This window comes from Ylistrum balloti, unplaced genomic scaffold, assembly GCF_031769215.1.
Source record: "Ylistrum balloti isolate Yb309-2 unplaced genomic scaffold, AGI_CSIRO_Ybal_v1 Utg369730, whole genome shotgun sequence".
Taxonomy (NCBI): Eukaryota; Metazoa; Mollusca; class Bivalvia; order Pectinida; family Pectinidae; genus Ylistrum; species Ylistrum balloti.
In genome coordinates this window covers 1,429,881-1,442,111 of record NW_026781945.1, presented here as the reverse complement: position 1 = coordinate 1,442,111, position 12,231 = coordinate 1,429,881, and the positions used below count along the sequence as shown (strand labels likewise).

Genomic DNA, 12,231 nt, shown 5'->3' with positions numbered 1-12,231 from the left:
GTTACCTTTCCTATACTGGGATAAAGAATTGTATAAAATCGTTACCTTTCCTATACTGGGATAAAGAATTGTATAAAATCGTTACCTTTCCTATACTGGGATAAAGAATTGTATAAAATCGTTAACTTTCCTATACTGGGATAAAGAATTGTATAAAATCATTACCTTTCCTATACTGGGATAAAGAATTGTATAAAATCGTTACCTTTCCTATACTGAGATAAAGAATTGTATAAAATCGTTACCTTTCCTATACTGGGTTAAAGAATTGTATAAAATCGTTAACTTTCCTATACTGGGATAAAGAATTGTATAAAATTGTTACCTTTCCTATACTGGGATAAAGAATTGTATAAAATCGTTAACTTTCCTATACTGGGATAAAGAATTGTATAAAATCGTTACCTTTCCTATACTGGGATAAAGAATTGTATAAAATCGTTACCTTTCCTATACTGGGTTAAAGAATTGTATAAAATCGTTACCTTTCCTATACTGGGTTAAAGAATTGTATAAAATCGTTACCTTTCCTATACTGGGTTAAAGAATTGTATAAAATCGTTACCTTTTCTATACTGGGATAAAGAATTGTATAAAATCGTTACCTTTCCTATACTGGGTTAAAGAATTGTATAAAATCGTTACCTTTTCTATACTGGGATAAAGAATTGTATAAAATCGTTACCTTTCCTATACTGGGATAAAGAATTGTATAAAATCGTTACCTTTCCTATACTGGGTTAATGAATTGTATAAAATCGTTACCTTTCCTATACTGGGATAAAGAATTGTATAAAATCGTTACCTTTCCTATACTGGGATAAAGAATTGTATAAAATCGTTACCTTTCCTATACTGGGATAAAGAATTGTATAAAATCGTTACCTTTCCTATACTGGGTTAAAGAATTGTATAAAATCGTTACCTTTCCTATACTGGGATAAAGAATTGTATAAAATCGACCTTTCCTATACTGGGATAAAGAATTGTATAAAATCGTTAACTTATACTTAAAGAATCATTACTATACTGGGATAAAGAATATAAGAATTGTATAAAATCGTTACCTTTCCTATACTGGGTTAAAGAATTGTATAAAATCATTACCTTTCCTATACTGGGATAAAGAATTGTATAAAATCGTTACCTTTCCTATACTGGGATAAAGAATTGTATAAAATCGTTACCTTTCCTATACTGGGATAAAGAATTGTATAAAATCGTTACCTTTCCTATACTGGGTTAAAGAATTGTATAAAATCGTTACCTTTCCTATACTGGGATAAAGAATTGTATAAAATCGTTACCTTTCCTATATTGGGATAAAGAATTGTATAAAATCGTTACCTTTCCTATATTGGGATAAAGAATTGTATAAAATCGTTACCTTTCCTATACTGGGTTAAAGAATTGTATAAAATCATTACCTTTCCTATACTGGGATAAAGAAATGTATAAAATCGTTACCTTTCCTATACTGGGTTAAAGAATTGTATAAAATCATTACCTTTCCCTTACTGGGATAAAGAATTGTATAAAATCATTACCTTTCCTATACTGGGATAAAGAATTGTATAAAATCGTTACCTTTCCTATACTGGGATAAAGAATTGTATAAAATCGTTACCTTTCCTATACTGGGTTATAGAATTGTATAAAATCATTACCTTTCCTATACTGGGATAAAGAATTGTATAAAATCGTTACCTTTCCTATACTGGGATAAAGAATTGTATAAAATCATTACCTTTCCTATACTGGGATAAAGAATTGTATAAAATCGTTACCTTTCCTATACTGGGATAAAGAATTGTATAAAATCATTACCTTTCCTATACTGGGATAAAGAATTGTATAAAATCGTTACCTTTCCTATACTGGGATAAAGAATTGTATAAAATCGTTACCTTTCCTATACTGGGATAAAGAATTGTATAAAATCGTTACCTTTCCTATACTGGGTTAAAGAATTGTATAAAATCATTACCTTTCCTATACTGGGATAAAGAATTGTATAAAATCGTTACCTTTCCTATACTGGGATAAAGAATTGTATAAAATCGTTACCTTTCCTATACTGGGATAAAGAATTGTATAAAATGTATTTAAGTGAATAGCACCTTCACAACAAATAGTTGAATTATTACTTTCCAGATAAAACAGACTTCTTAGACAATCAAACGCTATCTATCACAAGACAGATGTCTAAGAATTCTCAGTAATTTTAATCAAATTTTATCAGGAAACAGATTGTTACCCTTTTTTCAAATATACAGGTAACTTAAACCTCATCATCCAAATTTCTCTAACTTCTAACATCTCAACAACACATCTTTAATTTTTTTCTTTGCTCTGTATTATCCACCTTTACAGAGAGGTCACGTAAATAAATCTGACCTTTACAGAGAGGTCATAGTAATAAATCTGACCTTTACAGAGAGGTCACATAAATAAATATGACCTTTACAGAGAGGTCATAGTAATAAACCTGACCTTTACAGAGAGGTCATATAAATAAATATGACCTTTACAGAGAGGTCATATAAATAAATTTGACCTTTACAGAGAGGTCATATAAATAAATATGACCTTTACAGAGAGGTCATATAAATAAATCTGACCTTTACAACAAGGTCATATCAATAAATCTGACCTTTACACAGAGGTCCTATCAATAAATTTGTTATTTACCAATAGGATACAGCTATAAACATAGCCATTGCTCCAACACTTTTCTGCCCGGTGAAAATCATGCTATCCCTTATTCAAGTGATACAAAGATCTTGCCAGAGCTTGGTGAAATGAAAAATCCCTTGATTTGTGTCATAACTTGATTTGTACAAATGATACCACACTCCCCTTTCTAAAATACAATATGACAACATAAAAGCTTGTCAAATATAAATATGTGATCTTTGATGTTCCTTTCCTTAGTAGTTACATGTCAGGATCGTTTTAACTTAGAAGGCTTCGATCTATATAACTTGTCATAAATGTTACAGTTACCAACCTTATTTGATTATCATAACACTTTAGAGTCCCCTAAAACTAAAACATACAACATAAAGATTGTACTAAACTCATAAACAACCAATCATATATGGCTTTCAAAAAAAAATATTGAATACCGACCAAAATTATGATAGACTTCTTTCAATTTTCTATGACCGCCATGATGTGGTCAACAAACAATGATAATCCAAAGCGTTAGAAATCCACAGTCAGTTACAACCACAGAAAGAAAGGTGATTTGATGTGTATTTTATACAAGTGTTTTGTGAAGACAGCACCACTGGTACTTAATCAACATTTTGTTCATCTTCTGGCACTATGACTTACAGCTAGTAACCAAAAACATCCAATTTGTTCTGAAATTTGTCAGCAAGGACATCCGGAATTCATATTGTCATACATTACCCAGTACATATGTACTACACTAGTGAGATGCCATTGTTATCATATTTGTCTGCTCATCAGAATCCATGTTGAGAACCACAATAACAACAAAACCATCTCTGTTTAACACAATATTTTACTAGAAACATATTTACAGGAACTGTTCAGCATTTAAAAGGCAGAAAACATTTGTAAGAGATGTTCTCCTCAAGGGAGATAATTATTAAACATTTTGTTTATTTCAATTATTTCTTTTCAATTTACTCTATACACTCAATTTCACATTGTCCATGTCTGCTTGAGATGTTTCTGGATTGGACACTTTCCCTTGTGATTATTCATCTGGTAGGTTAGACATGTACTTTACACACACAGATAAAAATGGATTTTCCATACTTCTGGATTCTTCCTTGGCACAAGATTAATACATACAGCAGGTAAGAGATAGATCCTTCAACTTTATACTGGTCTCATCAAGTGTTCAGACTAAAGATGGATCTATTCACTTAAATGAGACAAATTAAATTGTATATATACATATGTATATCCCTCATTCACCCTACCTGGGATCAATCCTTAAAAAGATCTAATAGAAATAATCAAAAACATTTTAAAACTGAAATGAAAACCCTAAATCACGTTTCAGAGAAGTACCTGATGGACACACCTGAACCTTAAAACCATTAACTAATTACACAACATAATAAATGTAGCAACATGTGTAAACTTCCAGCGCTTAAAACAACATCTTTTCATGTACAAGTGTTCCATTATTATGTAATAAAAAACACATACCTACTAGAGATCACCAAAACAAAGGTGTGAACTAAATAACCATTAGAGATCACCAAAACAAAGGTGTGAACTGAATAACCATTAGGTATCACCAAAACAAAGGTGTGAACTGAATAACCATTAGAGATCACCAAAACAAAGGTGTGAACTGAATAACCATTAGGTATCACCAAAACAAAGGTGTGAACTGAATAACCATTAGGTATCACCAAAACAAAGGTGTGAACTGAATAACAATTTGAGATCACCAAAACAAAAGTGTGAACTGAATAACCATTAGAGATCACCAAAACAAAGGTGTGAACTGAATAACCATTAGAGATCACCAAAACAAAGGTGTGAACTGAATAACCATTAGGTATCACCAAAACAAAGGTGTGAACTGAATAACCATTAGAGATCACCAAAACAAAAGTGTGAATTGAATAACCATTAGGGATCACCAAAACAAAGGTGTGAATTGAATAACCATTAGAGATCACCAAAACAAAAGTGTGAACTGAATAACCATTAGGTATCACCAAAACAAAGGTGTGAACTGAATAACCATTAGAGATCACCAAAAAAAAAGGTGTGAACTGAATAACCATTAGGTATCACCAAAACAAAGGTGTGAACTGAATAACCATTAGAGATCACCAAAACAAAGGTGTGAATTGAATAACCATTAGGTATCACCAAAACAAAGGTGTGAACTGAATAACCATTAGGTATCACCAAAACAAAGGTGTGAACATTCTGTTTGCACTTCCTCTGATATATTTTGATAATGAAATCTTAATAGCTCTAAACAAACCATTCTAGATATTGAATAATATAGAAGAGCCAACAGAGAGACACTAAGGACCACCATTTAGTAATTATGTTTGTAAGCCTTAGTTCAAATATATGACATACAGACACCTATAATAAATATCCTTTTAAAGAATCTTTATTATGGTTCCATACATATACTTAAGGGTGCTTATTTTAAGCAGAGAAAAAACAATATGTTTCAAATAAAGTTGTTAAACAAATCCCTTGTCGATTTTATGACTTCATTAGAAACAGTCACTTTTTGCTTTATGCTTTTAATATTAATTGTGACAATTTAAACCATCCAAAATAGCAAATTTTACGGCATATTTTTAAACAAATATAACAATTTGAATTGGAACAATGAGCTGACCATTGCCAGTAAATATTTTATTTTACAACAACAAAGGTACATGTACTACACAAAACGCATGGTTTTCCTGGGTCTGACATCTAATCCAGACAGATGATGGCATCACCCTGGCTGTATCTATCCTTGTAAAACGTCTTATGTAGGCATGTGCTTTGCTTTTCTAAAACAGCATCGTCTTGGTGTACAGGTCGTGAGTATGACAGGACTTTAATGTCCATGTTCAAACCTAGTTCACTCAACATTTCCTCCCCTGTAGCCCGCATGCAGATGTTTGTGTACACGCGTGACAAAGCAGCCTTCTTGGAGATTCCTGCCATCATTGTGACAGCATTTTTATAGCCCAGCCCTCCGCTGTACCAAAAGCGTGCGCGACATTCACCCTTCTCGTTCACCAAAGGTTTCTGGAAGAATTCAGGATGTCCAGAATCTAACTTTGACAAATATAACACAAGACTCTTCACGGGACAATGTGGACTGTCCTTCACCTCATACATACGAGAATACCAATACCAATCCTTCATCTCCGAATGCGTCTCCACCTTGGCAATGATCTGATCCATGTTCAGATGGTAGTAGACCTTGCCATTTCCATCCTCCTCCTTCTTGAATGTGTCTTTGGTGATAGCACCAGCAGCAAATGAACCTTTTATTCCAAAATGAAGGACCAAGTCAGTCCAAACCTTTCTCTGGAGACCTGCAGGGTTATTTGTAGTCAGTGTATCAGAAGACACCAATTGTTTAATATCCTCTTCAGTCAGGGGAATCTTTTTGATGACCTTTTCCCTGCCTCTTTCATCTTCCATCAGCTTCTCCAGGACACGATTTGATGACATAAAACTTGGATCTTTGATCATGGATATGTCTTTCAGATGAGGACATGCTGAGTGTAGATAGCGGTTAAGACTGGCTCGTATACAGACAAGAGTATTTCGCGTGAACTTTTTATTGTCTTTCGTACGCCCGTTCTGATAGAACTGTGCAATGATCGAGTTTAGCTGAGTTGTGTCCATCTCTTCCAGGTTAGATGGCAGTTTTACAGACTGGAGCCAATCTATAATCAGACAAAATCATGTATGACCAACTCAAAAGATATTGAGAAACCATTCCCTTGATTTAAATAGATCTTTATCAATCAGATCAGAATTTTGATGGTACTTTTATATTGGCTAATAAATAAATGTAAACAAAAGCTGATGAAAATTAACAGGAAGAGAATTAAATCAAAATGTAGATCACCTCGTTTTTTCTTGTATCGAAGTCCACATCAGTTTTATAATATCTTATACAAATGAAACCAATTAAAACTTTCACACAAGATGTTTCACATTCACAAAGAGAAAAACTAATTTTCTGATTCTGTGAACCTTACCTTTGACAAATTTGACATCTCGAATTGTACGTTTCTGGGTTGCAGGGAGGTAGCGCTGCACTGAGGCTAGGTTCGGAATAACAGTCAGGGTTAGCGGTGCTGTAACCATGACTGGACTTATAGGCGGTAATGAGGCTGATGGAAATGTTGTTGGGTTGGGTACTCGTTGCTGTGATTCAACCCCTGTTAAATAACCAAACATATAGTCTTAGGAATCAGGTAGACATCACAGCCATAGTAACCAAACATATAGTCTTAGGAATCAGGTAGACAGCCATAGTAACCAAACATATAGTCTTAGGAATCAGGTAGACAGCCATAGTAACCAAACATATAGTCTTAGGAATCAGGTAAACATATAGTCTTAGGAATCAGGTAGACAGCCATAGTAACCAAACATATAGTCTTAGGAATCAGGTAGACAGCCATAGTAACCAAACATATAGTCTCAGGAATCAGGTAGATATCACAGCCATAGTAACCAAACATATAGTCTTAGGAATCAGGTAGACAGCCATAGTAACCAAACATATAGTCTTAGGAATCAGGTAGACAGCCATAGTAACCAAACATATAGTCTTAGGAATCAGGTAGACAGCATAGTAACCAAACATATAGTCTTAGGAATCAGGTAGATATCAGGTAGTAACCAAACATATAGTCTTAGGAATCAGGTAGATATCAGCCATAGTAACCAAACATATAGTCTTAGGAATCAGGTAGACAGCCATAGTAACCAAACATATAGTCTTAGGAATCAGGTAGACAGCAATAGTAACCAAACATATAGTCTTCAGGATAGATCAGGTCACAGCCATAGTAACCAAACATATAGTCTTAGGAATCAGGTAGATATCACAGCCATAGTAACAAACAGTAACCAAACATATAGTCTTAGGAATCAGGTAGACCAAACATATAGTCTTAGGAATCAGTAACCAAACCAAACATATAGTCTTAGGAATCAGGTAGATATCACAGCCATAGTAACCAAACATATAGTCTTAGGAATCAGGTAGATATCACAGCCATAGTAACCAAACATATAGTCTTAGGAATCAGGTAGACATCACAGCCATAGTAACCAAACATATAGTCTTAGGAATCAGGTAGATATCACAGCCATAGTAACCAAACATATAGTCTTAGGAATCAGGTAGATATCACAGCCATAGTAACCAAACATATAGTCTTAGGAATCAGGTAGATATCACAGCCATAGTAACCAAACATATAGTCTTAGGAATCAGGTAGACAGCCATAGTAACCAAACATATAGTCTTAGGAATCAGGTAGATATCACAGCCATAGTAACCAAACATATAGTCTTAGGAATCAGGTAGACAGCCATAGTAACCAAACATATAGTCTAGAACAGGTAGACAGCCATAGTAACCAAACATATAGTCTTAGGAATCAGGTAGATATCACAGCCATAGTAACCAAACATATAGTCTTAGGAATCAGGTAGACAGCCATAGTAACCAAACATATAGTCTTAGGAATCAGGTAGACATCACAGCCATAGTAACCAAACATATAGTCTTAGGAATCAGGTAGACAGCCATAGTAACCAAACATATAGTCTTAGGAATCAGGTAGATATCACAGCCATAGTAACCAAACATATAGTCTTAGGAATCAGGTAGATATCACAGCCATAGTAACCAAACATATAGTCTTAGGAATCAGGTAGACAGCCATAGTAACCAAACATATAGTCTTAGGAATCAGGTAGACAGCCATAGTAACCAAACATATAGTCTTAGGAATCAGGTAGACAGCCATAGTAACCAAACATATAGTCTTAGGAATCAGGTAGACAGCCATAGTAACCAAACATATAGTCTTAGGAATCAGGTAGACATCACAGCCATAGTAACCAAACATATAGTCTTAGGAATCAGGTAGACAGCCATAGTAACCAAACATATAGTCTTAGGAATCAGGTAGACAGCCATAGTAACCAAACATATAGTCTCAGGAATCAGGTAGACAGCCATAGTAACCAAACATATAGTCTTAGGAATCAGGTAGATATCACAACCATAGTAACCAAACATATAGTCTTAGGAATCAGGTAGACAGCCATAGTAACCAAACATATAGTCTTAGGAATCAGGTAGACAGCCATAGTAACCAAACATATAGTCTTAGGAATCAGGTAGACAGCCATAGTAACCAAACATATAGTCTTAGGAATCAGGTAGATATCACAGCCATAGTAACCAAACATATAGTCTTAGGAATCCAAACATATAGGGAATCAGAGATATCACAGCCATAGTAACCAAACATATAGTCTTAGGAATCAGGTAGACAGCCATAGTAACCAAACATATAGCCATAGTAACCAAACATATAGTCTTAGGAATCAGATAGACAAACATATAGCCATAGTAACCAAACATATAGTCTTAGGAATCAGGTAGACAGCCATAGTAACCAAACATATAGTCTTAGGAATCAGGTAGACAGCCATAGTAACCAAACATATAGTCCATAGTAACCAAACATATAGTCTTAGGAATCAGGTAGATATCACAGCCATAGTAACCAAACATATAGTCTTAGGAATCAGGTAGACAGCCATAGTAACCAAACATATAGTCTTAGGAATCAGGTAGACAGCCATAGTAACCAAACATATAGTCTTAGGAATCAGGTAGACAGCCATAGTAACCAAACATATAGTCTTAGGAATCAGGTAGACAGCCATAGTAACCAAACATATAGTCTTAGGAATCAGGTAGATATCACAGCCATAGTAACCAAACATATAGTCTTAGGAATCAGGTAGACAGCCATAGTAACCAAACATATAGTCTTAGGAATCAGGTAGACAGCCATAGTAACCAAACATATAGTCTTAGGAATCAGGTAGACAGCCATAGTAACCAAACATATAGTCTTAGGAATCAGGTAGACAGCCATAGTAACCAAACATATAGTCTTAGGAATCAGGTAGACAGCCATAGTAACCAAACATATAGTCTTAGGAATCAGGTAGACAGCCATAGTAACCAAACATATAGTCTTAGGAATCAGGTAGACAGCAAAAGTAACCAAACATATAGTCTTAGGAATCAGGTAGACAGCCATAGTAACCAAACATATAGTCTTAGTCTTAGGAATCAGGTAGATATCACAGCCATAGTAACCAAACATATAGTCTTAGGAATCAGGTAGACAGCCATAGTAACCAAACATATAGTCTTAGGAATCAGGTAGATATCACAGCCATAGTAACCAAACATATAGTCTTAGGAATCAGGTAGACATCACAGCCATAGTAACCAAACATATAGTCTTAGGAATCAGGTAGATATAGTAACAGCCATAGTAACAAACATATAGTCTTAGGAATCAGGTAGACAGCCATAGTAACCAAACATATAGTCTTAGGAATCAGGTAGATATCACAGCCATAGTAACCAAACATATAGTCTTAGGAATCAGGTAGATATCACAGCCATAGTAACCAAACATATAGTCTTAGGAATCAGGTAGACAGCCATAGTAACCAAACATATAGTCTTAGGAATCAGGTAGATATCACAGCCATAGTAACCAAACATATAGTCTTAGGAATCAGGTAGATATCACAGCCATAGTAACCAAACATATAGTCTTAGGAATCAGGTAGACAGCCATAGTAACCAAACATATAGTCTTAGGAATCAGGTAGACATCCATAGTAACCAGCCATAGTAACCAAACATATAGTCTTAGGAATCAGGTAGACAGCCATAGTAACCAAACCAAACATATAGTCTTAGGAATCAGGTAGATATCACAGCCATAGTAACCAAACATATAGTCTTAGGAATCAGGTAGAGATCACAGCCATAGTAACCAAACATATAGTCTTAGGAATCAGGTAGACAGCCATAGTAACCAAACATATAGTCTTAGGAATCAGGTAGATATCACAGCCATAGTAACCAAACATATAGTCTTAGGAATCAGGTAGATATCACAGCCATAGTAACCAAACATATAGTCTTAGGAATCAGGTAGACAGCCATAGTAACCAAACATATAGTCTTAGGAATCAGGTAGATATCACAGCCATAGTAACCAAACATATAGTCTTAGGAATCAGGTAGACAGCCATAGTAACCAAACATATAGTCTTAGGAATCAGGTAGACAGCCATAGTAACCAAACATATAGTCTTAGGAATCAGGTAGACATCACAGCCATAGTAACCAAACATATAGTCTTAGGAATCAGGTAGATATCACAGCCATAGTAACCAAACATATAGTCTTAGGAATCAGGTAGATATCACAGCCATAGTAACCAAACATATAGTCTTAGGAATCAGGTAGACAGCCATAGTAACCAAACATATAGTCTTAGGAATCAGGTAGAAATCACAGCCATAGTAACCAAACATATAGTCTTAGGAATCAGGTAGACACAGCCATAGTAACCAAACATATAGTCTCAGGAATCAGGTAGATATCACAGCCATAGTAACCAAACCTAAACTGATTTATCATGACAATACATCTTAGCCACACAAAATCAAGTGTACATAACTTATTGTGGCAATGTCTTACAAAAGATAACAGAAGGATTGTACAAAAGATATGCAGAAGGTATCCATGGATACTAAAGCCAATCACAGACACTTTCATAGTGTAAACACTTAATTGTTGTAATCTGGACAAATCTAGGACACCCCAGTCATATTACACTGTCAAATGGCTAACCACTAATTTAAAACTGAATGTCAATTAAGCAGCAATAAGTATGTTAGGAACAACCATTGCTTGCAAATGTGACTGAAATCTATTGCACTTGACACATCTCTCCAGTTTCAACACCTTGACCAACAACACTCCTGCCACATTACATCATTCCAGTCCCTTAGATCAGGTTTAGTATAAACTGATGTATAAGTATATGGTTATAAAACTGGGTTACCACTGTAAGCATCAAGGTATGGGCTGTGAAACCAACATGCCTCACCAATAGCATAAATATGTTCATCACTACTTGTCTATCATAGTATTCTTCTGGTGTAGGGATTTCAACAGCTCTTTGTTATAGATCCACATCTCAAAAAGTGGAGACTACCTCTTAATGATAAATCATGATAACAAGATGTTTGTCAGTCATCCCCAGCAGTTGTTCATGTAAGGTAAAGGTTAAGTTAAGATAGATAAAAACATGAAAAATCTTTCATTCCAAATGCCTATCCTACTTCAGAGATGTTAAGCTCTAACTCTGGTCTCTAATCTAAGGTAAATATTTCAGTAAATGAAGTGCACCAGAATCATCTCTTTTTAGAGAAATCAGCAGAAATTTCACAAGATCAATCATATTACGTCCTGGTGTAAGCTCTCTTTTTCCTACGAATGTAATGCTGATCCTGACAGTTCAAGACTATTGTTCAGCTAATAACATGTTAAACGAATGTTGATGAGTCATTAAAGATTAACTAATTGATACTTTTACATTATTTCAACAACTCTGTTTAATGCTTTACACA

The 12,231-nt window shown here is 34.7% G+C and overlaps 2 protein-coding genes across 2 annotated transcripts in view; both read right to left on the bottom strand.

Moving 5' to 3' along the window:
- Positions 1 to 12,231, bottom strand: part of LOC132565628 (protein sister of odd and bowel-like) — a 96,920-nt gene that overhangs the window by 3,746 nt on the left and 80,943 nt on the right. The gene's annotated exons all lie outside the window — the stretch shown is intronic.
- LOC132565630 (uncharacterized) lies at positions 4,904 to 6,384 on the bottom strand. Its single transcript, XM_060230298.1, has one exon. The coding sequence runs from the start codon at positions 6,367 to 6,369 to the stop codon at positions 5,440 to 5,442; it is 930 nt and encodes a 309-aa protein (XP_060086281.1). The 5' UTR covers positions 6,370 to 6,384; the 3' UTR covers positions 4,904 to 5,439.

Coding starts and splice junctions, on each gene's coding strand:
- LOC132565630 (XM_060230298.1), bottom strand. CDS start 6,369: ATGGACACAACTCAGCTAAACTCGATCATTGCACAGTTCTATCAGAAC.